Source organism: Haemorhous mexicanus, chromosome 3, assembly GCF_027477595.1.
Source record: "Haemorhous mexicanus isolate bHaeMex1 chromosome 3, bHaeMex1.pri, whole genome shotgun sequence".
NCBI classification, from domain to species: Eukaryota; Metazoa; Chordata; class Aves; order Passeriformes; family Fringillidae; genus Haemorhous; species Haemorhous mexicanus.
Window position 1 is genome coordinate 34,997,952 of NC_082343.1, and position 26,584 is coordinate 35,024,535.

General features: G+C 36.2%; 1 protein-coding gene across 6 annotated transcripts in view; it reads right to left on the reverse strand.

Annotated features, from left to right (window-relative positions):
* The window catches only part of BIRC6 (baculoviral IAP repeat containing 6), a 176,468-nt gene that overhangs the window by 102,240 nt on the left and 47,644 nt on the right, over positions 1–26,584 (reverse strand). For 2 of the 6 annotated variants that reach the window (XM_059841324.1, XM_059841322.1), the window contains exons 15-39: positions 25,860–25,991; positions 25,429–25,607; positions 24,814–24,944; positions 23,834–23,995; positions 23,591–23,722; positions 23,220–23,317; positions 21,882–22,029; positions 17,247–17,380; positions 16,027–16,173; positions 15,316–15,503; positions 14,376–14,690; positions 13,866–13,965; positions 13,152–13,366; positions 12,775–12,983; positions 12,126–12,472; positions 10,842–11,061; positions 9,749–9,882; positions 7,103–7,240; positions 6,181–6,308; positions 5,629–5,760; positions 3,450–3,665; positions 2,894–3,077; positions 2,361–2,516; positions 1,902–2,035; positions 169–322 (exon numbers count right to left, since the gene is read on the reverse strand). In XM_059841324.1, coding sequence (XP_059697307.1) covers positions 169–322; positions 1,902–2,035; positions 2,361–2,516; positions 2,894–3,077; positions 3,450–3,665; positions 5,629–5,760; positions 6,181–6,308; positions 7,103–7,240; positions 9,749–9,882; positions 10,842–11,061; positions 12,126–12,472; positions 12,775–12,983; positions 13,152–13,366; positions 13,866–13,965; positions 14,376–14,690; positions 15,316–15,503; positions 16,027–16,173; positions 17,247–17,380; positions 21,882–22,029; positions 23,220–23,317; positions 23,591–23,722; positions 23,834–23,995; positions 24,814–24,944; positions 25,429–25,607; positions 25,860–25,991 — 4,233 coding nt within the window. The remainder of the gene's footprint in view (positions 1–168; positions 323–1,901; positions 2,036–2,360; positions 2,517–2,893; positions 3,078–3,449; positions 3,666–5,628; positions 5,761–6,180; positions 6,309–7,102; positions 7,241–9,748; positions 9,883–10,841; positions 11,062–12,125; positions 12,473–12,774; positions 12,984–13,151; positions 13,367–13,865; positions 13,966–14,375; positions 14,691–15,315; positions 15,504–16,026; positions 16,174–17,246; positions 17,381–21,881; positions 22,030–23,219; positions 23,318–23,590; positions 23,723–23,833; positions 23,996–24,813; positions 24,945–25,428; positions 25,608–25,859; positions 25,992–26,584) is intronic. The other 4 variants (XM_059841327.1, XM_059841323.1, XM_059841325.1 and 1 more) reach the window with 4 other exon arrangements.

Genomic DNA, 26,584 nt, shown 5'->3' on the forward strand with positions numbered 1-26,584 from the left:
CATTATATTTTCTCAGCTACAACAGGAAAAAAAAAAAGTAGCACATATAAAACATAGTACTTTCCTCTTAAAATACATAGATATTGCTAAAATAATTTCTTGTCCTAAGCTGTCAAACACAGTATTACAGAAAAGAGACCATGAACAGAACTTCAATTCATTGCTTACCTTGAGAGACTGATATGCTGACAGTTTGTGATCCATTTTTCTCTGTAGTTACAGGTGGTTTTGCAACTGGAATTCCAACACCACCAATGTAAGGATTGTAATTGTAGGTGCCATATTCAGCACCCCAGTAATCATACCAGGTGCTGCTTATAGGCTTAAAAACAAACAAAAAAAACAAGGAAGAACAATAAACAGGAAGTCTTCAGATTGACAAAAGCTCTTCATGACTAACAACAAACTTGGAAGTTAAAAAAATTTAAAACCAGAAGATTGGTTCCAATAGCTCTAGACAATTGTTTCAATCCTTGTTGCAGTATAAGCTACTGAATCCTTAGTGATTATCAAAGTCCAGCAGTGTAGTTACCTGCCTCAAAGATTCAAGAAGCCAATTTAAAAATGTTAACATCAGTTTTTCTTCCCATATTTGTACCATACTGTAAATTTGGAAGTAGAGTATCACACAGATATTTTGAGGAGGTATTTATCATGACAGAATACTATACTATACTATTAACTGTACTAATTAAGTACCTTGAAGCCTCACTGAGGCTCAGGGACTATTTATACTGGGCTCTGAAAAAGAAACAGCTGAGTATTCTCTATTTGTGTCATAATTTAAGATACTAATAAAGCATATGGACACAAGGAAAAAAGTAATGTAACACTGTATAAAGGCAACTTGCATATGCTGGTCTTTTTAATGGTGAGATCCAAGACCAATTGTTATTTTACAGATAAGGAAGGAAATATTAAGAAGAATGAATAATCAAGAAGTGGTTTTAGGGTGATTTTTTGGTAGACATCAAAGCAGGTAATAGGACAATAAAGATATCTTGGATGAAGATGACTAAAGAGTACTGCCACATGACATGATAGGAGAATAAAGAAGGAAATACCAGTAACACAGAAATGCAGCAGTAAGTGTAATTTTTGGTGGTAGACTGAGCTTTAAAGAAAAAAATCTTTACATGATAGGTAATGGGTGGAAGGACATATGAGGGAATACAGAAAAAAAAATCTGTGTTTTGTGAGCAAGTGGTGAGACAGATAATTTAGGTTAATTCAAACGAGAGGTTCAAGTCAATAGTGAGAGGCATGGAAAAACTCCAAATGTTATCCTTCTAAACAGAGAAAAGAGACTCAATATTTCATTATGAACAGTGTGTTTCTTTAAAGTCAATTATTTTTGGTTTTTCATAGACATTGAGAACATTGTAATTGTACAACATATGTAATTTAGCCTTTATTTTAAGTATAAAAGTACTTAGTAATTTTCTTGTTCCCCAGTGAAGTAAATTTTGAAGTGAGTTACTTCTCTTCATAGTCTGAAGCCAATCGGAGCACAAGCTATTGCTGGCTTCCTTTTTTAAACACAATACTAACAGCATAAACTCATCTTAAGATCAGTCACAGAAGTGGTGCTCTGTTCTTAATAAAAAGAACAAGACTAGATCTTATTCTTCTATTATGCTTTTGTTGTCTTCAACATGGGCTAATGTGTGAGTAAACTCAGAACCTCTTGTTTACACAAGTATCTTCATGCAAAGGTAAAATATTTTGTGGTCAACTGAGAAGTGAATATTTACATTCTTTTCTGTCATTCCACATTAAACATCACAAAAAACTAGCAGCATGTCTAAGATATCAAATACCACTACTGAAGAAGTATAAGAGAGTAGGGATTTTTCTATCTCACATATAAAGGTTATCCTGAAAATTCAGGTGTGACATACCTTGAAGACTTTGGCTGCAAGGGGATCTTTTTCCAAATCAATATCCAAAGGATCAATATCAACTTCCATCAGGTCTTGCAGTAATTCAAGATCGATGTCCTTGTCTTTTTCTAACGATGACAAGGGTGGAGCACCTTGAATCATTAAAGGAATATTAACATTAGCAAGTAGAAATTATAGAACAAGGATGCATAATATACTTAACAGATAATTTTAACCTTTTTAATATTAAAACTTTGTAGAAAAAGTTAAAATATGCAATCAAGTTGCCTTTTTTAAAATAGGAATAATAACCATTTTTCACTTGCCAGATGTAAAACTAACTTAATTACTTCATCTGCCTATACTATCCAAAACTATTTACATCATCACCAAAAAGTCTTTTACTGATACCTTGATAGATTTTTTTTTTTTTTAACTCTTGAATAAATACAAATACAAAATTAGGGAATACTTTACCTGTGATGTCATGTGTCAGAGGCTCATCTATGGTTTCCACTAACTGAACTGTGGACTGTTGGAGAGAGTCATCAGAATCTCCAGCTGAAGCTCCAGCATCTTCTCCCAAAGCACTTTCTTCCATAGCTTCAGCTGCTATAGGTGCCAACAACTCTCCTAGGTATTAAATTAAGCAACTTCATTTCAAATTTTATTCACATTACAAATTAACATCCCAGTGTCTACAACAATGTTATTTTTTTAATCTAACTCTAAATCCTCTGGGGGCTATTTCTTCACGGGGAAGTGTTCTGAATAATTTCCAAATAATCAGGGTCACATAAAAATGAATTTTCAATGTACAAATCACTCTAATTGCAATTTTAAATCACATTTTTACACACTAACCTAAACGTTATGATTTTTTGGGGGTTTTCTTAATAATTTAGGCTGTGTCAGCAGATTAACACAGTGATAAACTCCCCCCCAAAATACTAAAGGAAGAAAGAATTAAGTGCAAGACACCTTCTAAAGAATATGATGTTAAAACAAACCTGCTAGAATATCCTGCAGCATACAAGTCAGAGAATACTGAGCCCACGCTCCTCCCCAGGAGATGTCTCCTCTGTTAAAGTCAGTTCCAACAAGAAGCAGCAATAATCTTTCTAACTGAGTCTCATTTACAATCTCACATAAATGAATTGTTGGTCTTGTAGCATTTGCAATTCTAGCAAGAACCTATTAAAAAAAAGAAAGATAAATATATGCCTATTCATAGTTAACCCTATGAAAGTATATAAATTTATTTTCTATGATTAATTTTGCTAACAAATAAATCAGGTATTTTTAACCAGCTCATACTTTAGAATTTTAAGAGTGTAATTACATGAATGTATTTTTTCTAAAGTTTATTTTTCCATGCAATTTTGAAGCCACCATATTGTAAGTCACACAAAAAGTGACAGATCAGAAAAACTACATCAGAAATGATTAGCAATTTTAGTGCTGCAGCTAATTCTTAATATCAAGCAAGCAAAAAAGCAGTAATAGAAAATGAATTTATTGTGGTTGCTACTGCAGCTACATAGTGATGTTCCATATCCCATTTACCTTACAGACAAAAAGAAGTAAATCTGCATGACAAGTAAAGTCCATGGACAAGAGAAAGAGTGCCAGCTTTTGCACTACAGAAATGCAACGTTCATGTGCCAGTGTAAAGGGAAGTGGTTCAATTTCTGGAGTTTCCTTTGCTGTTGATACTTCTGTATCTAAAGAAGAACGAGGCCATTCTGCAGTTCGACGCAAGCGTATTAAGTCCTTGAAGTGCTGCAGAAATTAAATTTGAAACAACAGTTACAGTTTAAAAATGACCTCTAAATCCTTTCCCAATGAATCAGTGTGGCAGCAATAACAGAGACTGTGGAACTCCTTAAAAAAATAGACGGAAGTCTAAAAATATATGAGAATCTGGAATGGAATTAAGGCTTCGTTGGCAGAAATTTGTTTTGGCAGCATATTATCTCAGATGACAAAGGCATAATCGAATTCAGTTCTGCAGAAGTGCCAATTAAGCCTTATGTATACCATAACACATATTGAAAATACATATTCTCAAAGTTTCTTTCATGTTTTCACACATGTACATAAAGCTGCAGGTACCATAAAGCAAACTGCATATAAAAATAGACATCATGGAAATTTACTTTCACAAGAACACTGACTTTTCAGTTCTTCACATTTGATAAATCATCAGGAATTTCTAAATTTCTTAATAATGCCACGATACAAAGTATGTATTATTCATACCATAAATTGAACTAGTTTGATTTTTGATCATGGCTCTGAACTAAAACCTTTTTGACAGAGAGCCTATATGCAACGGAGAAAAGTAGGTGCTTTTATTAATCCTCTCATTCACCAAGAGCATTCATTTAGCAGCTCAGCTCCTTGTATCAGCTACACTAGCAGTCATTAGATAATACAATTGGCTCTTATAATCTCAATTAAGCCATAGCTACTAAAGTAGACCAAAGAAAGAGCTATTTATTAAGACAAAGGTTTCACTTTCTCCTAAATGCAGTACGTGTCTCACATCACTCACAGCTTGTCATAACTAAAAGTGATTAGTAGGCGAAATAGCAAAACACGCATAAAATGCAACTATCAAGGGTGCAGTAACACCTTAATACAAGAAACTACAAGAGGAAAGATCTTGAGTACAACACAGTTTTTTTATGCAACATGGTTACTATAAAGTGAGACTTCAAACAGCTGGACAGCACAGTTCAGCCAGTAACTCATTTAAAGATGCCTCAAGGGGCCACCAGTGGAGCAGCTCCCTTGGTATAACCTGCTGGAATAAAGCAGAAGATAGTGCAGGAAAGAACAGCTCATGACAAGCACAGTTAGTGAAAACTTAGGGCTTCATTTTTATGCTAGTGATTTTCTTTTTTCCATAAGTACTACAAATTTTAAGATTTCCCTTTAGATTGCCTGTAAGGTCCAACATCATGTAATCTCCTTGCACAGACCTATTTTCAGGCATCCTAACAGACATGAATACTTCTTGAACTAGGGAGTAAATATTTCAAGAGAAATATTTCTCTCAAAATATTGATATTTCAAGAGAAATATCACCTAAGTTTGGTAGCTGGAAAGATTTACACATTTTTGGTGTTCCCTGCAAAGTCCACATTGTCATTGTCTGAAATCCCTAAATTTCAGCATCTCCTCTCATAGCCAAAACAATTCTTTAATTACATCATCAACTCTCACTATCTGGGGCCTATTGCAAGATACCACAACTGAGGTGGTGGATACCTTCAGGAAGCTAAAGAGCTTATGACAGACTTCAAAAATAATTCTCAAAAGTCATATTTATTAGTTCGGGAAGACAGACATTGACATGATTACTTTCTGATTACCCAACCAGGAAAGCATCTAGAAGAGCACCATGCATAAAAGCTAGTATATATAAAGTACTACTTTATCTCTCTATTGCTGTATGTTATCCAAAGTTTAATGACATGACTGGCATCCTCGAAGCTACAGGTTTATTAGTAATTTTGGCCATGACTACCTAAAAGAATCCTGTAGAACAATGAACTATTTTTCACAGAGCAATAAATTTCCAGATGGCCGCTTTTTTTCAGTATTAGAATATACTTGATAGCAGCCATGATGAAACAACTTTTTGTAATAAGGTCAAAGTAAGACAAAAATGACTTTGCAGGAACAGGTCTTTTCACATAAAGGACAAGAAGTCAGTTACAGTTTCAGAGCATCATACCTTTGAAGTAGCCTGCTTTAGTTTTGCCTGTTCTACTAAAAGTTTGTATGATGATCCTTTGTTGCTTTGTATTTTCTCTTTTTCCATCTGTTCCACCAAAGCCTTCTGTTTTGCTTTTAATAAGTTAAGTTGCTAAAAGAAAATGTTAATAGGAATAAATGAAAATTTAAGCAATAAGATGTTAAAAGGATCAGTATGTTCACATGATAGCAATCTTCAGTTCAAACTGTAACTTGAGCTTTTAAAATACTTTAAAATCACAACTTAGGTGCTTGCACTCAGGGGTACTCAGATTTGTGTAGAAAATACATTATATTTATTGTTCAATAGAGTACAACAGTACACTCCAACATTTGTTTTTCTAGCAGATCCCTTGCCCCATGGTTTTAGATGAATGTCAAAGAAGTTAGGCAGCCTTTAGCTACAGAATCAGACCTATGCAAAAGCAAGGCTGAATGAGTCCCGATGCCAAAGCTGTTGTTCCAAGAAATGAGATATCCTATAAATGAGACACACTGCTGTGAAAATGGCCACTACCATGCAGGAAGTCACCTGTTTATGATGCACGAGCTGCTTTCTGATCTTTCGGGAATACAGTCTATCGAGGCTACTGTTCCCTTTAGTAGATCTGCTCAGACTCTGAGTGTGAAGGCTATTATTTATAAAACTCCACTGGTTTCCTAATGGAAATAAAATTTTAAAAAATTAATCCATCTTATTAAACCTCATTTAACTCTAGAGAAAAGCTTTTATGTTTCAATGGTTAGCATCTCCATATACTAAGTACTAAAGAAACGAGCTAAATCCAACTCTTGGCATTATTCCACTATCCCCACTCATAGTAGTATTTCTATTGATATTAAAATGCAGTGGTACCATCTTTTTTTCATTATTCTTAAAACATGTAAGAAGACAAACAACTCTGTCCTAAGTAAAAACAGATAAGTATCTTCATAACATAAAAGCTTTATTTTAATTTTTAGAAAAGATATTAAAAGAAAACCATGGCTAATCAAAGCATAAAAATGATAACAATGACAACAACAACAATATATAGTACTTATTATTATTATTTACTATTATTATGAAATAAATGAAAACCAGACAAAAACCAATTTAAAAATAGTGGATACAAATACTAAAACATTTATGAAATCATACTGCTGGCCCTTTCTCACAATACAAAGTGTCTCAACATGGTGCACATGCAATTGTAAAATCCCAGTCAGACAGTAATATACAGACATTTCACAAATTAAAATCAATCCTGCATTTTTCACTTGAAAAAATGAAAGAGATTACATTTATAAGGAGATATAGATGTAAATAAGTAGACAAGGATGAAAAGAAAAAGATCACAACATGCATTTTTAAAATCTCTTTTTTCAAGTGAATAGAAAACGCATTTCAGGTATTTGAACAGCTCCCAGAACAATACCCATAGATTCAAGTTTTGATAATAAAGGTGATGCACCTGTCAAAAAGCGTTCCCTCTCTTTTCCATTCAGAGGCTTCTTGGCTGTGGCTGCTTCATCTTCAACAGTAGCTACATAATCCAGTAGTCTGGACACCAGCATTACAACCCAACTGATCATGGGAATATCTAAAACTCCTTCAAAATAAACAAATTTCAGTGCTTTAATAAATTTCTGGAGACATAAACATAACATATTTCATTAGGCCACAAAGACTCCACTCCACTCTTTTTTTTTTTAAAAGGAGAGTTAGAGTCTAAGCACTCATAAATGAGGAAAGAAATCAGTATAAAAACTTAGGTGCAAACGAAAATGTCACAGTTCCCTTAGTCTGATTAAGTCAGATGTCAAAAGCTTCACCTCAACTGTTCAAGTGAAAAACTAAGCAGCATTTTTCTTTAAAATAGTCAAAAAATTAAAGTCTGAATTTCCTAAATACAAAAGCATAATGACAGCTGCTTGCAATAAAGTACCTGAAGTAGATATCTCAAATTCTACAGCTTGCAATTCCTCCATCAAGCCGGGTTCCAATAAGATAGTTATAACCATGCATACTGATACCTCCATCTTTACTTCTCCATGAGTGCATTTCATGTTGCCATCTGAATAAGTTGCAGGAAAGCCAAGAGGGACTTCAGACTAGATGAACCACACTGGTGGCACTAAAGACTGGCTAATGCCTATTTCAGTCTCACACTTTAAATGCCGTATTTTTGTACAGGCAGAAAGGAAAAAAACCTTATCTTGCGCATCATGCAAGAAAAATCTTTGTGCATACGGAAATCCTAATAAACAGTTCCAAAGTGAACTCATGACTGCTCAACAAAACCAGAAACCTGCAAATAATGACCACTTAATTACAGTCATTATGCAAATGGCATAATTCTACCATGTCAATATAGCAAAGACATCAGCACTAGAGGTTACACCCACATTTTCACATCAATGCGCTGTGCTGAGCCACATTTAACTACACTGTGCTCTTCATGCACCGACCTCAAAAAAGCTGCAAGTAATTCAAACTATTATTAAAGACAGATCAAACAAGAAAACTAAGGCACAGAAACGATCCATCCAAAATCACATGTAGCTGCTGGCATCCAAGCATTAGGATGCAGCCTGACTTGTTAGCTGCAGTTTCCTGAGCACACTCAGACAGAAAGCAGCCCATCCCATGGAGGCAGAGGAAGGACCCCAACAGGTCCATAACAGGACCTGGACTGGAATCACAGACTCAATTGCAAGAACAGAAATCAGGAGCATTGGTGACTGCGACACACCTTTTTGACTGGCAGAATAAAAAGAAAGGATCCTGCTGCAGAGTGAAGTACATACCTTTTCATACTTCTGTTAAAACAAGACCATTTATTTTCCTTTTATCTCACACAAAAAAAATAGTTTCTCAGCTTCTCTCCCTCCCTCCCTCTGCTTATTCCTTTTTTCCTCTTCCGGTCTCAAAGTTTACAACCTCTCTCCACCCATAACACTCACCTCTTACTCTGATTTTCCTTTGCTTTTTCACTTTTTCCCCAGTAAGTATTTACCCCTTTGACCCTGATTTATGTGTGACAGTTCTCAAATAGGAATTTCTTCTGCCATACCTGATGCTTCCACCACACATAATATTGCCCTAGTACTCACCTGTACTGTCCAGGAGGAAGGAAGCTGGAAGACCAGCAAATAAAGCTCTGAAGTATCAGTTACTTCTGCTTCCTAAAGTCCTCCATGAGGACAACTAGTAAGGCAAGAGCTATGAAAGGAATTGGAAGCTGTGGGGAGAGTGCAAACAGAGGTAGAGGAGATGTAAGCTTGGGTTTGCCTCAGACTAGTTAGAGACTATAGCAGGATATGGCCCCGATAGAGAAAGCACATGGTAGATCAGTGGGAAGCAATAGGACAGCTTCTGACACCAGCTGTAGGTCTGTTAACATCAGGATACAAGGGAAAACTAAGGACAGAGTCTCAGCTGGCACTTCACAGAACTCACAGGGCTAAGAATTTTAAACAACTGATCTTCTATAATGGTTTGCTACCTGTACATAATAAATGAAGGAGCCTAGGGTGTGATGTTTTCAAAAATAAGAATTTGTGTCAACCTTGGGGTAGTTAAGAGAAAATTCAAAGAAAATCAAGTTTGTAGGATATAATTTCAGTAATTTTTTTGGATCAAAAAAAATGTAAATTCCTTGTAATTACAAAAAGCTCCACAAGAACAAACCGTGTAGTCTGCAGAAACCATGCAGATACACTTAACAAACTTGTTTTTGTATCTGTTTCACCTCAAAAACTTGAAACTTAGAAAGGATCTCATGAGCAAAAAGGTGCATTTCTCTCCAACCATTAAATTCCAAACTCGTTCACTAGAGCTGCCTATACATTGAATGTTCCCCCCACTCTGGCAAAGCTTCCTAGCTGAATTATAAATAATCAACTAGATTTTGCTCAGTTTTAATGGGGTGGGGGAAGGAATCTCTTTTAGCACCTAAAGAACAAGAAGATTAATCACATTTTAAAAGACAACTGTTCTTCAGAAATATAGTAAACAAGCAATTTCTTCTTTTAATACACCAAAAAATTGTGAGTTAGTCTCTCAATTTTCTAGGTTATAATGAATATGAAAAGAATCTCCCAAATTAGAAGGCTACCTTCAGTTCTTCTGTGCACAGGTAAATGAGGTTGCAGTGGTGACAGCAGGTTATCCAGGAGATTAAGTAAACTTTCTAAAACACCACTGTTGCTAAGCGATCTTTGGCCAATGCAAGAAAGCAACATGAAGACCCTAAAAATAAAATTTACATATTTAAGATTTTATTTCTCTTTCAGAATCAGTAATATAATGCAACACCCTCATATAACATTATTGTCCTAGGCTTTCATCTGAGACACAGACAGGTTGCTACAGAAAGCAGTACTGCAGTCCAGCTAGTAGACTGGATTTCACACTCTTATCATTGTTAAGGTTAATGCAGCATTTTAGGGTGAACATCTTCTCTTTCACCCTCAAGAGGTCAGCAGAGTCTTCCACATCTGAAACAAGATCTCATCCATTTTATTTCCAATTACATATTACTGATAGCAGGGAAAGAGAATGAAATCAACGGATTCTTATATTCTTGAATCAATTAATTTTAAAATTAATTAATTTTTAATTCTTAATCTTTTAAAAAGATAGGAAAATATAGATGTTGCTGTTCAAAAAAGACAGATAGCCTTTAAGCAGCAAATATGTTTGATTAAAATAAAATGCTAACATTTAGAACATTAAAAACCTCAATCAATAACCTAAAATAATTTATACATCTAACATTTAGTGCTCAACTCTACACATTCTTGCTCTTATCTCAGTGCAGTCTTTTTGCAGTGAATGCTAATAGTGTACCTTCCAGTCTCAATCCCACTTTCAAATACTGGAGAAGAGCAGCTCTATGATGAGGGTACATTTAAGATTGATAAAAGAGAAAGCCATTTCTGACGCTGGACAGCAATCCTGCTAGATATGTGAAGATCTCCAAGTAAGAAAAAATTGCAAATTTTTGTGGTGTAAGAACCAGATAGGTGCAATAAATAACTGCAATTGGACATCATCTGCAGTGCTTTTTTGGGTCTATTTCTTAAATCAGTGAAAATCATGGATAAGTACCCTTCAGTCCCATTTTGTCAATTCCAATGCTAAGTTATGAACAATGAAATTACTTTACTGATCCACAGGTAACGCATCAATATAGATTTATACCTTACCTGTCTTGTGGAAATATGAGAAGTTGCTCTGAATTGTATAATTCCTGCAGTACGTTTGAGAGAAACTGACCCCACCACCTTTCACCTCCGCAGAGCTGAACCAACAGAAGGCCAGTATGCAATCGTATCTTGGGGGTTCCACTGATGCACAGGTGTTTAAACAACTCCTCACAAGCTTGAGCATGAAAAGTACTCTGCAGAACCACAGGAACTGAGTACCCTTTTAAGAAAAGAAAACATCTCTGTTTAAAGAGAAAGTGACTTGAAAACATAGGAAGAAGTTTGCAGTAAGTTTTTTAAACTACTACAATTCGACTAACTGGCACAGGAGTAAAGGAGGTGGGAACATATGGGGAGATGGTGATTTGTAGGTAACTCAAAGACCAGGCCATTTGGACAAAACCAAATCAATACTAAGTCAGTGCAAATACTCCACAGAACCTACATGAAGCAAAAACTAAACCTCCATCATGTTTTAGAACAAACTGGCACAGAAAATCACACAACAACTTATCAACAGAATAATGTTTCCTTTTTTTGTGGTTTTTTTTTTTTTTTTAACACCACCAACTCCTACTCAGCTTTTTCAATTCCAATTCGCCAAGACTTCATTCAATGGCAAGCTTAGGAAATAAAAATCTTTACTGGATATCAAAAAATCATGAACTAACTAGAAATGCTGGTTTTATGAATTCACTACCACCACCACTCTCAAGGAAACTTCTGCTTCCTCAGCCTGCTTCTAACTGCCTAATCCATGCCCAGCACTGCACTGGCCTCAATTGCTCACAGATCCTTTCACAAGATGATTCTGCCTGTGAAAACCACCTGAGTATTCTGCCTGGGCAGTTTTTTGTTACTTCAGCAAATTGGATCATCCCAAGAAAGATCAGATGACTATCTGAAAAAGGAATATGCAGCCAGGACTACACAAAAGAGAGAAGGACCTTGACATCTTCTCCTATCCTTTTCAGGAAGTGGTTAGGCCAGCTTGGTGCCACTGAAAAAACTTTACAAAGTATGCTATCAGCTACTAAAATCACAGTAGATGTGGCTTGGAGCAGCCTGGTCTAGTGAAAGGTGTCACTCTCCATGGCAGGGTGGTGGAACTGGATGATCTTTAAGATCCCTCCAAACTCAAACACCATTCTACATTTCTATGATTCTACATCTAAACATAGTATAAAGGCCTTATAGTAGAAAAGTGCAGGTCAAGAAATAAAAATACTTGGAAATTGTTTCTACTGACATGACAAAAAAATCAAAACCTCAAAAAATACTGACCATTGGACGAATGTAGCAAACTGAGCAAAGTATCCAGTAAGTATCTAATGATGGTGCGTAGCTGTTCTGTAGATGACATCTGAATCAACTCTTTTGGATCTGATTGCTCCTTCAGTGTTTTCCTGCTTGCCCCTAAAGCTACTTTGAGTCTCTGAACAGCATGGTGAGCCAAGTTGAGCTGAAGCTGCAGCTGAATGCAATCCTGGTAAGCAGAAAACACTCTGCTGTCTTCTTCTACTGCCTTGTCTGGCTTTCTCAAAAAGTACTGGGCATTGTTAGCACTATTGAGTGGTGGCAGGTCTATACTCTGCAGGAGGATTTCTAACCGATGACAGGCCAAATTGTACCTAAAGGGAAATATTCAAAAAACACAATTCAATGCACATTAGCAAACAGCAACACATTTGACAATCACCCTGCCAGAAGCCAAATTCTGGTCCATTGTGCATGCATTGTTAAAACAGATACAGAAAAAAAAATACAGTGTAGTCTTTATTATTGCAATAAAGATATTCACAACAACTCTACAACAGCAGAGTATTTTTTGGTCTGAAGAATATAATGGGAAGAAAAAAAACCTACAACATTATGATATCCCAGTGGTTTACATTAAAATAATTAGCAAATACATTTTTTTATTTCTTCTAACCTGCACTGTATGTCTTCTTGCAATGCAATCATCATTGCCAAATGTTGATCAATTTCTGGCTGATTTGCTGATTCACCTTCTCCTCTGAGGGGATCATGCATTAGTTTCAGCTCATTTTCATAGGGTAGGATATAGGTATGGCCATAATAAAATCCTAATGGGATTTTTGCTCTGGCATTTGTGCTACCATATCGACCAATAACAGTGATCTGAAAGAAAATGCAACTATATTGTAACACAATTGTATCAAAAAAGGAAAAATAAACATCAAGTCAAAAATACATTAAAAATTTATAGCCAAAAAGAGTTTGGTCTGAAGACACCTTAAGCGGAAGTTCATGTACTAACAAACATCAAGAACTTAAACATCCTTTTACCTTCATAAACCTGCAAACTGGGGGTGGCAACAAGTCATGTAAAATAAGTGAATGTGTGCTAATGTCAGTAGCCACTACCAGTCGCCTTCCATCCACTTCCTCTCCTAAAGTCCAGATGTCAATGGACAAAGAAGCCAAATCCCCACAAGTGGGGATCAATACATCTGTCAGTAATATAGGTCTTCCAAAATCCAGGGTCACAAATCTTCTTGCTCCTAGGTGAGAAAAACACAGGATTGACTGAAAGACCAGTGTGTGCTAACCAGCAAGACATGTTACTTCTCAAACAATAAAGCCATTGTTTATGTATTGTTCAAAAAGTATATAAAGGTTTATGCATTGTTTAAAAGGTATATTTGCATACTTGAGGCTAAAAATAGCTGCACAATCCCAGAAACTCCTCACTACAGCTTGAACACTTTGAGAAAAACATTTTGGCATCAACTTAAATTAAGCTGTTTTGCTTTTTATGCATTATTTTTGAACAGGTGCTCTGTTCAGAGACCCAACATATTCCCCAAGACTCCAGCATTTTTCAACTATCTTCAAGTGCTAGGTCTTAAACTCACAGGTATCACAGAATACAAACCGAGAAATATCTTTACTCTGGAAAGCTAAGAGAGACTGTAGCTAAGCAACTTATTTAAAGCCCCAAAAATATTCCACTTCTTACTAGAACATGTGTCAAAACTGATTTAGGAATTGTGGTTTTACCTGAGTGCATTCGCTCTATAATAATTGACTGATGAGGTGGAGGTTGAAGAAAATGTGAAGCATGAGATATTGCAAGAGCAAGGCCAGATCCAAGTGGATTCTGAGGAGTGGAAAAACATCAGTAAAATTAAGTGATTAAAATCTATGCATTTATTGTGAGCTGTTAAATATGTATAATTTTGACAACACTACACTTAAATTTGAGCATGAATCATCAAAATATATGAACTACTAACTCCAAAGGATTATTAACTCCTTACACAGTTAAGCTAGCTCCTATAAAGAGAAACCAGTTAAGGTACTGTAACAATACTATCTTGCTTTCGTAAGTTCTTTTCTCATGGTATAAATTTAGCAATATATTTTTCACATCTCACCCAAATATATATATATATATATATATATATATATATATATATATATATATGTATTTACTAGCACTCAAGTACAAATTAAGACCCTGGGAACGCTTACAGCATCTTGTTTCTCCAAGAAAAAGAAAATAATTACCGTTCTAGACTTGCTGGTATTTTTGTTATGTGCTGCAAGGTTAACTGTTGGGGGGTCAATGACTGAGCCAGGAAAAAGCTGAGCAAGCTCTGCATTAATAACAGCAGAAACTGCTTCATTAGGTGGAGTCAAAGGTGGAGTCATGAAGAGAGGAGTTGTTTTTGGTGTGGGTGGAATGACATCTGAAGGATGAATGAAGAACCCTGGAGCTGCTACTGTATTGGAAGGCACAGAGTTGTGAACAGGACCAACTGCTGATGCTGCTGCTGCTGCTGCTGCCGTTGTCTGATGCAGTTTTGCTTCCAGCTTAGCTTTCTGTGGAGAAGATGAAAGCAATGTATGTAGCAAATAATCCTACTTGTGAACATGGGAGTAGCATTGAGCCACAAGTTCAACTTTGATTATACAACTGGATTTAATAAACCTAAGCTACCTTCAATACAGGTAAGCTGAAAAAAGCTTATGGATAAGCTGAAAAATTAAACTATTAAACTATTTAATTTGACTCACAAGCTGAGGAACACGAATAATTATATGGAATAACAGAAAAAAAAGTAAAAACCCTACACGGAACAGCAAAGTAGAGTCAACACAGCCAAGCACTGGCCAGCTAACAATGGCTTTATGACTGGCACTTCCCTGCGTCAGCAACCATCTTTTCATTTCAGTATGCTTTTTCAATTTCAGACTGATATACTTATGAAGCCTTAGGTTTTATTACAAACTCCCAACCCACCCTTTAAATACACAAAAAGTCTCAAAGACCAAAGCAGCATGGGAGACACTACCAGCACTTCACTTAAGAAGAGTGAATCAGAGTGCTGAGTGGTTCCTTCCTCAAATACACTATGGAGAAAAAAAAAGCCACCTAGCTCTGCAACTACTTTCTCAGCTTTCGACGTTTAGATACAGCACTAAAAAGAGCCAAATGGCCTCCAACCTGTTGCTGAAGCTTCAAAAGCTGCTGCTGTTTCTCTTGCAGCACCTGGAGCTGTTGCTCGGCTGAGGCCATTGCATGAGAGAGAGACTGCAAAGCTACCTGGGCTGCTGAACTCAGTGCTGTCGAGGCTTCCCCAACTGTTCCAGAAGAGAGGCCACCAACTGCTGGGGTAACCCCAAAGGTACTCACTGGCATGAAACAAACAAACAAAATAAAACACCTATGTAGAAATTATAAAACACACATTTAATTCCTTATACATTATTCAGAGTGATGCAAAAACAAGAGAAACATCTTTTAAAATCCAGTTCTTGCTACAAGGTAACATCATCTTGAGTTACAAAGTATATGGTTTGTAGACTATGCACTTGGTCATGCATGTACCGCTTGGATTACAGAAAAGCCATGTATTGCTCTGGAATTCTTATACCACAAAAGCTTGCAAGGTAAAGATGCAAACTTGTACATTATACTCTCCAGTAGAAACAAATGGATTCAAGTTAATATTTTTTTAAATCCACTTTGTTTGCTAAGATCCAAGACGTTTAACTTCACATCTAGAAATTATTTAAGAAAAAACAAATCACAGACAAAAACATTTTAACATTTGCAAAACTACAAGCAATGAGTTTTCCAAACAGTGCCATTATGTTAAATTAAAAATGTACTATGGAACTATGCTAAGTAGAAAAAATGAAAAATTGTATATACCAGTAAACGTACTTGCATCGTCCCTTTCTATTCTAGTTCCATCACTTGTTGAAACACAGGTAAAGTGCAGAGGTTCAACTTCCAGAAGTCCAGTAAGGGAAGTAAAACTACCTTCAGCAGCTGCACAGCTACTTATTTTCCCATTTCCTGAAAAAGAAACATGTATCTGCACAGTCAGCCAATGTTTTCTTCATAGTGACATTTCAATTCATGAAGTGTCAAAAGGGACAACTAAATATAATGCACATATTTTATTAGTTCATGTTGTAGAAGAAACATCTTAACATTATCACATCCTCAATATAAAAGGGGATTTGCTGTCAAATCTGAAGAGAGCATATTAATAAGTCAAATTGTCAACTGTGACAGAAGTGTAGCATAACCTTAATTCCAGAAAAAAATCATATATGGGTGCTCTATTTTTTCTACACTGAAAGCAAATTAGCTTGCAAAAATATATTGATGTTAACTGAAAGGAAGAGGAAGAAACCGTCAGATTAACTAAGAACATAGAAAAATTTAGTATAAAACACAGACTATTAATCAATATCCAAACAAATTCAGAGTTGCATGGAGGAAGGGACAAGAAGGAAAAAGAAGATAGTATACAAGAGAAGGAAAGGAGTCACTATGACTGATGAACACACTTACTATGAAAATAATTTCCTGACAGCTAAAAACTATTTAGCTCTTTAGGACATCGCAGGGCCTAAAGAATCACTTATGAATTAACCTGAGAAGATAGACACAAATATGCTTTTAAGGTATTTTAACTCCTCTAAAACAGAAAAAATACCTCATTAAACCTTTGTATTTAAGTAGAAGAATGCCATATGGCAGCTTTCCAACTTCAGAAAAATCCATTTAGGTTTCTCTGCCTATGTGAGTCCTGCTAGCCTCAATGAATAATAACACAGCTCAAGGGAGTTACTTGAAAGAGGTGACAGATGATTCCTAGATGACTGACCCGCAGAATGAGAGCAGCCTTTCTGTCTAATCTCTACTCTGAGATATTCCAGAGGATAAGAAAATAACAGATTCCAGAAAGAGGCTTTTTCTTCTTGTCCTAAGGCCACAGGAAATGTAAAAGATACCATGAGCAAGAGAATACCTTGGACTTCAGCTTGGCTGGAAAGTATAAAATCACATATTCAGGAAAAGAAAACAATATAACAGATTTACTAATTCTACCACAATCAATCACTGCTAAACAGACATACCTGACAGAACATCAGACAAATCAATTTCATCTGACTGCACTCCAATACTGCTGTTGTATACATTTTTACAAGAAGAGCCACATATTTCCAAATCAAACAGAACTGGATCAAAAGGTGAGCTGTATAATCCATATCTGCAAATAAGACAAACAGTACCATTCACACAATAGGAACTCATATAAAATTATTTACAGTAAAAGATCAAGTATTTTACCATCCAGATTTATTATACTGCAAACTATTCTGTTCATTCATTAGACACATCTTAAAAATTATCACTTGCTTATAGTTTATTAAAATTATTTATTTGATGGCATTTTCAAACAGCTTATAATGCTAAGTAAGTATCTCTTCATTACTGAAGAGTTTTGAAGATGTAATATTGTCCTGGAAACATGACACGCAATCACACTAGGCATGAAAATAGAACTACAAGCCTTAGACAATGAGCAAGACACACACCTGCACATGGTAAATGAGACATTAGTCTGAAGTCAATAAAAACACAGCACTGTTTCAAAACGGCAGAAGAAATTCCACCTCAGCTTGTTCTTCCAGCTGAAGTAAGAATTAAAAAAGGAAATGCTGCTAGGCATACCAATCAACACTTGTGATAAACACCTCAACAGAGGAAAACTCATAGCATTTACTCTGGCAGTACTCGAGGGCAAAACAATAGCACTTTCAAAGTTGTTCCAAATGAATTAGGGTTTTATAAGCCAAGAAAAAGGAAACTCCAAAGTAGTATCAAAATCAGTGAGTTTTTTGTTTGTTTGTGGTTTTGTTTTTGTTTAAAGGTGGGTTTTTTTGTTTTAGGGGTTTTTTTTTAGTGTTTACCAATACCTATTACCAGCAACTGAAAAGAGGAAAAAAATGGAAATTGGGCTAAATTACTAAAGCCAGAGTAGAAAGAAAGGCATCTGTGTAGATACAAAAGTGAGAAACAACACTCTGCACTTTGGCAAGAGACAGAAGAAATCGGAAATATTTCCACAAACACACTAGCAAGAGCAGTAAGTTCTTCCACTCCCTTTTCCTTCTGCCTCCAAGCAGTCCCTCTTTTCTTTACCAGCTGAGGTAAAAGCCCCCAACATGCTGAGAAGGCTGGAACGTTTAAATGTCTTTTTTGATCAAATCATCACAGAAGTGTAAATGTCTACATGAATACAACACCAGCAACAAGGTAAAAACAGATTCTAGATTCTCTGATTGTCAAAATGTTTCCCCATTTGCTGGGGTCAGTGCTTTTGGCCACACAATACTATGACTGTAATTATCAGAAAATGATGAACCATCTTACAAAAGGGCAGACTACCTGAAAATTACAGATTAACCCCATTTAACATAACATTCCCCAGCCAAGTTACTTAGAAGGTAGCAAATTTAAAATAACTTTATACTCAGAACAACACAGGATTGTGGGTTGCTCTTTACAAGCATGTATTAGACACGACCAGTGCATCCTGCACATCTGACAAGACTAACGTGTATGCTGCCTGACCTTTTTTTGCACACGGGCCAAGAAAACACACTCCTGTAAAGTGGCTACTAAAGCACACACAAATGCTCAGACACAATTCAGTGTGGTACCTTCACAGCCTGCTTTAGACATCAGATTTAAACATTGAATAAATCAGGTCAGCTCAACACTAACACTGATTACTTACATGTTTTAAATAAAGAGTTTGATTTATTAAATAAAAGTGTGATGAAATGTTAAAATTCGGCAAGAGTATTGTAGAGTAGAATCAGAATTTTAACATACTGCAGAAGGTTTAATTTATGCTGTCCAACCCAGATTTATTTCAACAAGTATAGTGCCTTTTACCTCTTCTTCAGCAGGAATGATCAGGTTCACAGTTTTGAGTTTCATTACCCATCGTTTTCACAAAAGGACATAGAAGGTACGTCAACAAAAACTTAGACTAAATCAAGAACGTAATGTAAAGACTCATCAATCACTGTATTCATCTGTGCAGTACTGATTGTAAACTACATGAAATACCTCTTCTGGTTCATTCATCAGTGCCTTCAACTAGAATAATGTGTAAAATTTTGTGTATCACAATACAAGGAAGGTAATGACCAAAGAAGCTGAAGGAAAATCTTTAGGAATGACTACAGATCTGGAGAATACAATGAAGATACAAACACACTCCAGACATCCAGAATTTGTGTAGAATGAAAGAATCTGCTCTCCAGTGCCACTGTGGGGAGGACACAAGCACTTGTTGTTATCTTATGGCAGGGGTTCCATACTGTTGTCTCCTTATCACAAAAGTTTCACACCTTCTCGGCGTTTCTCGTGGGCAGCTCCTCAGGGCACTGACTCTTTCTTCTTCACACAGTTACCAACTGACTCCAGTTCCCTTCTCAATCAGCCAACCCACTCTTTTATAACACTCTTCTTATTGGTTACAGCAGTGGCCTGTCAAAGTCAGGCCTGTTCATAATCTGCCAATTGGCCCAGCTGCAACTCCTTAGGGGTAAGATTACTTTCTACACTATCTTTATTTTCTTATATTCTATCCCCCTACAAGCACTAAATGGAGCAGCAGGAGAGTTTTCAGATTAGATGAGAGCCAGAGACAGTTCAAGTGCGAATCATAACAATAACTAAATCATGTAACACCTTACAATATTTAGAATAATTTAATTCCACGACGACATGAATGTGGTACTTTCAATAAGAGGCTGGAGAAATTGTTTTAGATTGGCTAGAGACAAAACCAACCTGTTTTTTTGTAAGACAGTCTAAAATCCTATCTAAAATCCCTTTTTTGTTGTTTTATGAACTGCAAATCATGTAACACACCCTACTGGCCTTATCCTTTCAAGTTTTACTTGATTTATTGCAGCACATCATAGTAAAATGAGTATTATTCTCCTATGAATGTGCAGATCTGTTAATTAGACATCTGCTTTTAGCTGATTACCAGATGTTAGCCTATTGCACCTGGGACCAAGGACAAAGAGGAAAAACACAATAATGTAAATTTTGCAAGACAAACGTAGACAAAAAAGATTCAATTCGGGGAAAGGGAAAAAAGGGGAAAGTTTGCCTACAAACTTCTGTTTAAAAAAAACCGAACATAAAAACCAAAACCCAAAAATGACAGTATTCTCTCGATCCATAGACTTATGAAAGAAAGACCCACAAACTTTGCCTGAATTAGTAAACTAAATCAAGAAATAGTCAGTCCTTGCTAGAGAGCTATTGTAATCAAATAAGGGATTTGCTGCTACTCTTCAAACTACCTACGGGGTTATGGAGTTAAAAGAGAAAGGAAATTAAGTTTCAAGAAGAAAATCGGTAAAACACCATCTAGAAACATTCAGAAAATCTAAGCTTGAAGGACACCAAGAATGGGCTCACTTCAGAAATCTTCCCTTGCCATGCAGACAGCATGTGCTCACCAGAAGGTGATCTGAAATGTCACATGTACCAAATTCAAAAGTGGGTAACTGGAAGGAAGGAAAACCTTCTAAGAACCTTAAGATATGCTGTTTAAACAAAGTACTCGGAAGCAATTTATATGAAGGAACAACTTGATTCCCACAGATAGGTGCCATTCTCATGTCAAGTATAATTTTCACTTTGGTCTCCTTCATTTGATTCAATTCACTTATTTTTTTAAAATTCTAAATTTTTCCAGACACCATTTCTTTTGCTGGGATTGGTCTTCTAATCAACTGTAAGGACTACAGATGGTGAAATAAATTAACAACTAAGCAGAGGAATGCAGCAGACAGCAGGATAAAGATCCAAGCGTAACATCCGAGACTAAGTTTTTATGAAGTATTTTGGAATTATAGTTCTTTAAAAACAAAAGCAAAAATTAGCAGATATTCTCCCTCCTCTACACCTTCCCTTACTATATTTTCTATTACATTTTCGATTTTACCTGAAAATTCTGAACTAACCTCCACCAAACCTTTTCTACCTTGATCTTGTTTGGCTTTGAGGAAAACTCTTGCACCCAAACCACAACTGAAAGAGATGTCAAACAGCAGCATTTTTCCTTCACCAAAATGCAGCTTTGGAAACTACTACACAACTGAATCATCAGAAATTTCCTTTTCATACCATGTAAGTCTACAGTTAAATGGCCAATCAGTTCCGTATGGAAAAGATGTAACATCACAGTCCTAAATTACTCTGATATGTAATTTAAAAGAAGAACCTGCATTCCCACTAAATTACTCCAGGTCTCTACACCTAGAATGTGGCCTTTGGAAGAAATATGTTAAATGTACTGTCAACCTACTGAAAGACTATAGCTTTGTGAAACACTGTGCCAAACAGAAACGATTCAATATACTTCATTCCTTCCAGGAGTCAAAATATGACATGCTAAGTCCTTACAATAAAAATCATAAATACTAACTTAAGGATTGCACAGACTTCAAACACCACATACATATTTGCTAATTTAAAATGTGACACAGCAATTAAATTCAACTTTAATTTCGCACAAGTTAAAACTGTTTTCCTGGACTTTATCAAATTAATTCTTGCTCAAACAAATACAGCAAAGTGTTAACACACAACCTTTTTCAGAACACCAAAGGATGGCATTAGAGGGTTCTTAGGCTTGTTTTTAATAAGTTTACAACAGCCACATTTCTTAGTACCTTGTTTGAAGTAACGCTTCCATTGGTGTTAGGCGATCCTGCAGCTGCCGGGACACCGCAGTCAGCAACGATGCACAAGCTGTGCTGCATCCTGCCAAATCTTCATCTTTTACATAGTTCAGCAATACAAAATACCAATACACAGATCCTGCATTAAAAAAAAAATCACGTGAAACATGACAAACTTTTGACTAAGAAAGCATACTTTGAACGATAATCAACAGAAGTGATAATTACCAAATGGTCTGAATATAGACTAGGAGATATTCTATCCCTTCCCCTTTTTTGAGAGGCTTTAATTAAGAATCATTCTGCAATCTTAAGTTCCTACAAGTATTTCCGATTCTCTTATCAACAACACATAATTGAAGGAAAAAAGGGTTCCCAAGAGACAGCTCTGCACACTTCCTTCATTTCTCCTGCTGACAGCAATCAAAATTCTCTTGATATATTCAGGTGCTTGGCTAGAGGCTCCAATCCCACCAGAGCCAAGCCATACTCCAGAGCAAACTCTTTTCCTCCTTCCATCTTCTGGTTCTGGTTGCTGTCTCCTTAATCCGTATTTGCTGGAGGCACTGCTTCCAAACAAATCAGTTCTGGGAGCACAGCACCATGGTTCTGTACAAAAACACAAATCTCAGCTTCCTCCTTCTCCTCCTCTCCCTGTGCATTCCATACCCCCTGTAGCACTGTGCTATGTGTTTTGACCTGGGTGGTAGTACAACAAGCCTTTTGGAATGCAAACCAATTTCTCTGTAAGACTCATTGGTGATGCCAAGCTAGAAACAATTCAACAATATCCTAGTGTGAAAAGCAGGCCTTGCCACCCAAAATACAAGGGTGAAGTCATCTTGTCATTCCATCTGGCACTCCAGATGCTTCAACAAGGTGCTAACAGACCATTACACTTCAATATAGGTAAGAAAGAAATTTAATTTAGTTAAAATTTCCTTGGAGTGCAAAAGAATCAGAAGTGGATTGCTAGTTGGACATCATTTGGATAGCCAAGTTTCCTGGCTATCTCCTATTTTTAAAAGATAACAGACCACCCTGTTACTTATGTCAACAGAATTTGTTGTTGCTAAACACCTTTCAGAATTTTTAGAAAAGTTACTTAAGTTCTTCAAAAATGTCAGCCTTCACTTTCTAGTTTAAGCGAGCTTATTTGCTTAAAATTTCACCAACTGCAAATGTCTACTTGATGACCAGACCACTCCAAGGAGCATTTTGTACTAACTGAACAATTACCTCATACTAATTTCACAAGAGAGTCCAACACAACTCGACCAACAACAAATGCACCGTGTATGTTTATGACAAGAAACACTGCATACGTACCACCTGTGGCAGCAGCAGGCAAAAGAGGCATATTGTCGAGTAAAGCTTTTAGAAGAACTGATCCAAACCCTTGCTGACTCGGGTCACACCTGCCGTTGCTACAAAAAAACACGGACACTTTAACATTTAAGGAAGTAAGAATGAGGGATGAAGTCTCCTCCAGGAGATGAAGCTGAAAGACTGGTGTTCTTTGCAGTCACACCCTAAACACATATTTCTTGAGCAGAACATCTACCAGGTTTTGTTGCTTTATGAATTCAATGTCAAACAGCAACAAACACAATATTCAGTTCAGAACGCATGCAAATCCCCGAAATACATGTAAAACAGAAATAAACAAAAATAAATAAATGCAAATAATTAGCACTGACCTGATGCATAGTGCAAGGAATCGTGCACATTTGTGAGCTATGCTCCGCCCAGCTTCAAAGAAGCAAACACGTATAATATCAGAGACACATTTACGTGTTTTAGAAAGCAAACTGTCATTTCCTTCCTTTGAGCTGTGAAAACAAGTTGCATACTTTAGAGAATAACACAAACCTATTTTTTTTTTTTAGCCAAACTGATACTGAGAAACAGCCATGATAATTTGAACATAATTCCTCCCTTACCTGCCAGGGCCATTTGAATATACTCCGGCCAGCCAACAAAGCGTGTCGAGTACAAGACTCTGAGCATGTTCTGTAGTCAGACCATCCTCTGTCTTCTTGCAAAGAGTGGTGAGCAGCTTCTCATGGAATTCTGAAAACTGTAACATGGCACACCGCTGAACTCTGGGGAGGAGGGGAAGGAAAGAAAACCACAATTAACCAATACGGCCATTCTCCAGCTTTGTATCCTGTCTTAGGAGCAGCAAAAAAAGAGAATCCTAGAAGAAAGCAAAAGTAGTACACAAGCATATGCAATACCTTCTGTGCATACATTCCCAATCATCTTGCTTTGTGCTCACAGAACTTCCTACATTACAATACATCAAGCAAACTCCTATAAAGTTTTTCCCCCCATTAACTTGTCTAGCAACTTCCAAACTTAAACAAACTTTCACCATCTACAAAACTCTTATCAACTGTTTGCACTCTTTGCAGCCTCGTTGACCTCTTTAAGCCCATTACAGTCAATGCCACCACTGCAGGGTGGCAGCTAGTAATACACTTTAAATACTGTATTACCTGCATCTAGGTCTGCAGTACCAAACCAAAGACTTCAACCACTTTTTTGTTAGCTAAATTTGATTCTAGACTTTTTGACAAATAATATAAATTCTTCTGTACAAAACAAGGCAATGTGGAAATAGAAAGGGAAGATGCTTCTTTTAAAAAAAATTTGTTTTAAAACTTATTTACATTTGCCTTTTGAAGTCAGGCAAAAAAACCTCACTCAATATAAAATTTCATGCATAGTATTACTCTACCACAACTTTCACAGCATAGTGCCCTCTTACTTGCAATTTACAGGATTTTCCATACAAAATAAGCTTATGAAATACCAACTTAAAACAGCATCTTGACCTGAGCTATTTCAAGAACTAAGCTTTTGATGAGAAGCATAACTAAAGCTCGTATTTTTTTAGAATTATAAAACACCTACTAACCTTTCCTTTGAAATTGAAGTTTTTTTAAATCTTCGAATTGTTACAGAGACTTCTTGAAGTAAGTCACAGCCTCGCAGATTATCTGATTTTCTTGAAGAAGTAGTGGCTTCAATTTTGCTAGATGGCTTTTCCTTTTATTTTTGGGAAAAATAACATTCATAAATCACATTGGTTCTGATCTATTTTTATACCTTGTTCAGTGAAAAGTAAGCAGTTTGCTAAAATCTCTCAGCTTGAGCATTATACCAAAATAAACCACTTTTATTCACTAATTGCTTTAATACAGAACAATACACATGCACACACACACACACACACACCTTCACAGAAGGATAAGATCTATCAACGACTGAAAATACTCAAGGGAACAGAAGTTTCAGAAACAAGTATTCAGAATGTGAAAGTGGCAGAACAGACCTTTGCAATTCAATCTGCACAAAAGAAACAACTTAGAAATGTTGAACTCTAATTCTAGAAGGTGTCAACACAGTGTCACCTCTTTAGAAAGTAGATTTTAATGGATCTTAATTCTGCTAACAGCTGCTTAGATTTCAGATGACATGAATCATAGCAAGTCTACAACTACCAAACGTATCTTCTTTGGATATTCATTACCTTGCCCGCTGCAACTTTTGCCAACAATGAAGCAAGTGAATGGCCCTTGTTTGTCTGAGGTTTTAGAGGAGGTATTCTAACCACTGGTCTAATGCCACCATTGCAGATTTCTTCTGTTCCTCTGTCATTTACTGCTTTGACATGAATTAAAAATGAACGGTACTTGCCACCAGCCATGCCTAAAAGTACAGAAGAAAAAAGGAGGAGGGAGAATTTGCACAGTTTAAACAGATTGCAAAATGTAAACAGAACAGATCAACCATGTTAATTACAGTAGTTTACCATCGGATCGAAACAGCAACTCACTATGGTGTTATACAGCAGAATTTGTCAATGTAAAAATAAATAACAAACCTATGTCTGACTACAGAAGTACAATATGCACTTCAGTCACACAGGCTTCATGCAAACAGCATAATAAACTGCTTTACCTTTAACAAGCTTTGGACTTGTTAGTGTCAACATTCCAGCATGTCCTGATAGATCGAGTCCAGTAGCCAGCCATACTGGACCACAAAGTATATCTTCCTTGTGTTCCTCCAGAAATGGACACAATCTAAGACCTTAGAAAAACATAAGTAATATGGATCTGAATTAGCCATAATTAAACCATAAAATCTGATCATTTTCATGGATTAAAAATCCACCATGTCAAACTCAGATCACTAAGTACATACACCTTTTCACAAAAAAAGACTTGCAGTTCACTTTTAGACATTTTCCAGTGAAATCAATTAAGGTAAATGACAGTTTTAAAACCATTTTCAGTTACATTATATGAATTAATATATATCTTGATTGGCTTATAAAAGCTACAAAATACACAACTGATTAAATAAAGAACCAATATATACAGAGCCACAATCCTTACTGGGTCATTACTGAAGCAGAACAACACTGTTTAAAAACAAAACAAAACAAATAATAAATTTAAAACAAGGATGGCTTTGTTTCTTCTATAGGATATACAAATTACTGAGATCATCTTCGCTCATCTGTTGTTCCTTTCTCAGCATCAAACACCTTCTTTCAGCACTTTTATCACCCCTTTGTTCCTTCCCTTCATCCTTTCTAACCCCTCCTCATAGGATCATAGAATGGTTTGGGTTGGAAAGGACCTTGACAGTCATGCTCTAGATAAGGCTGATTACATGAG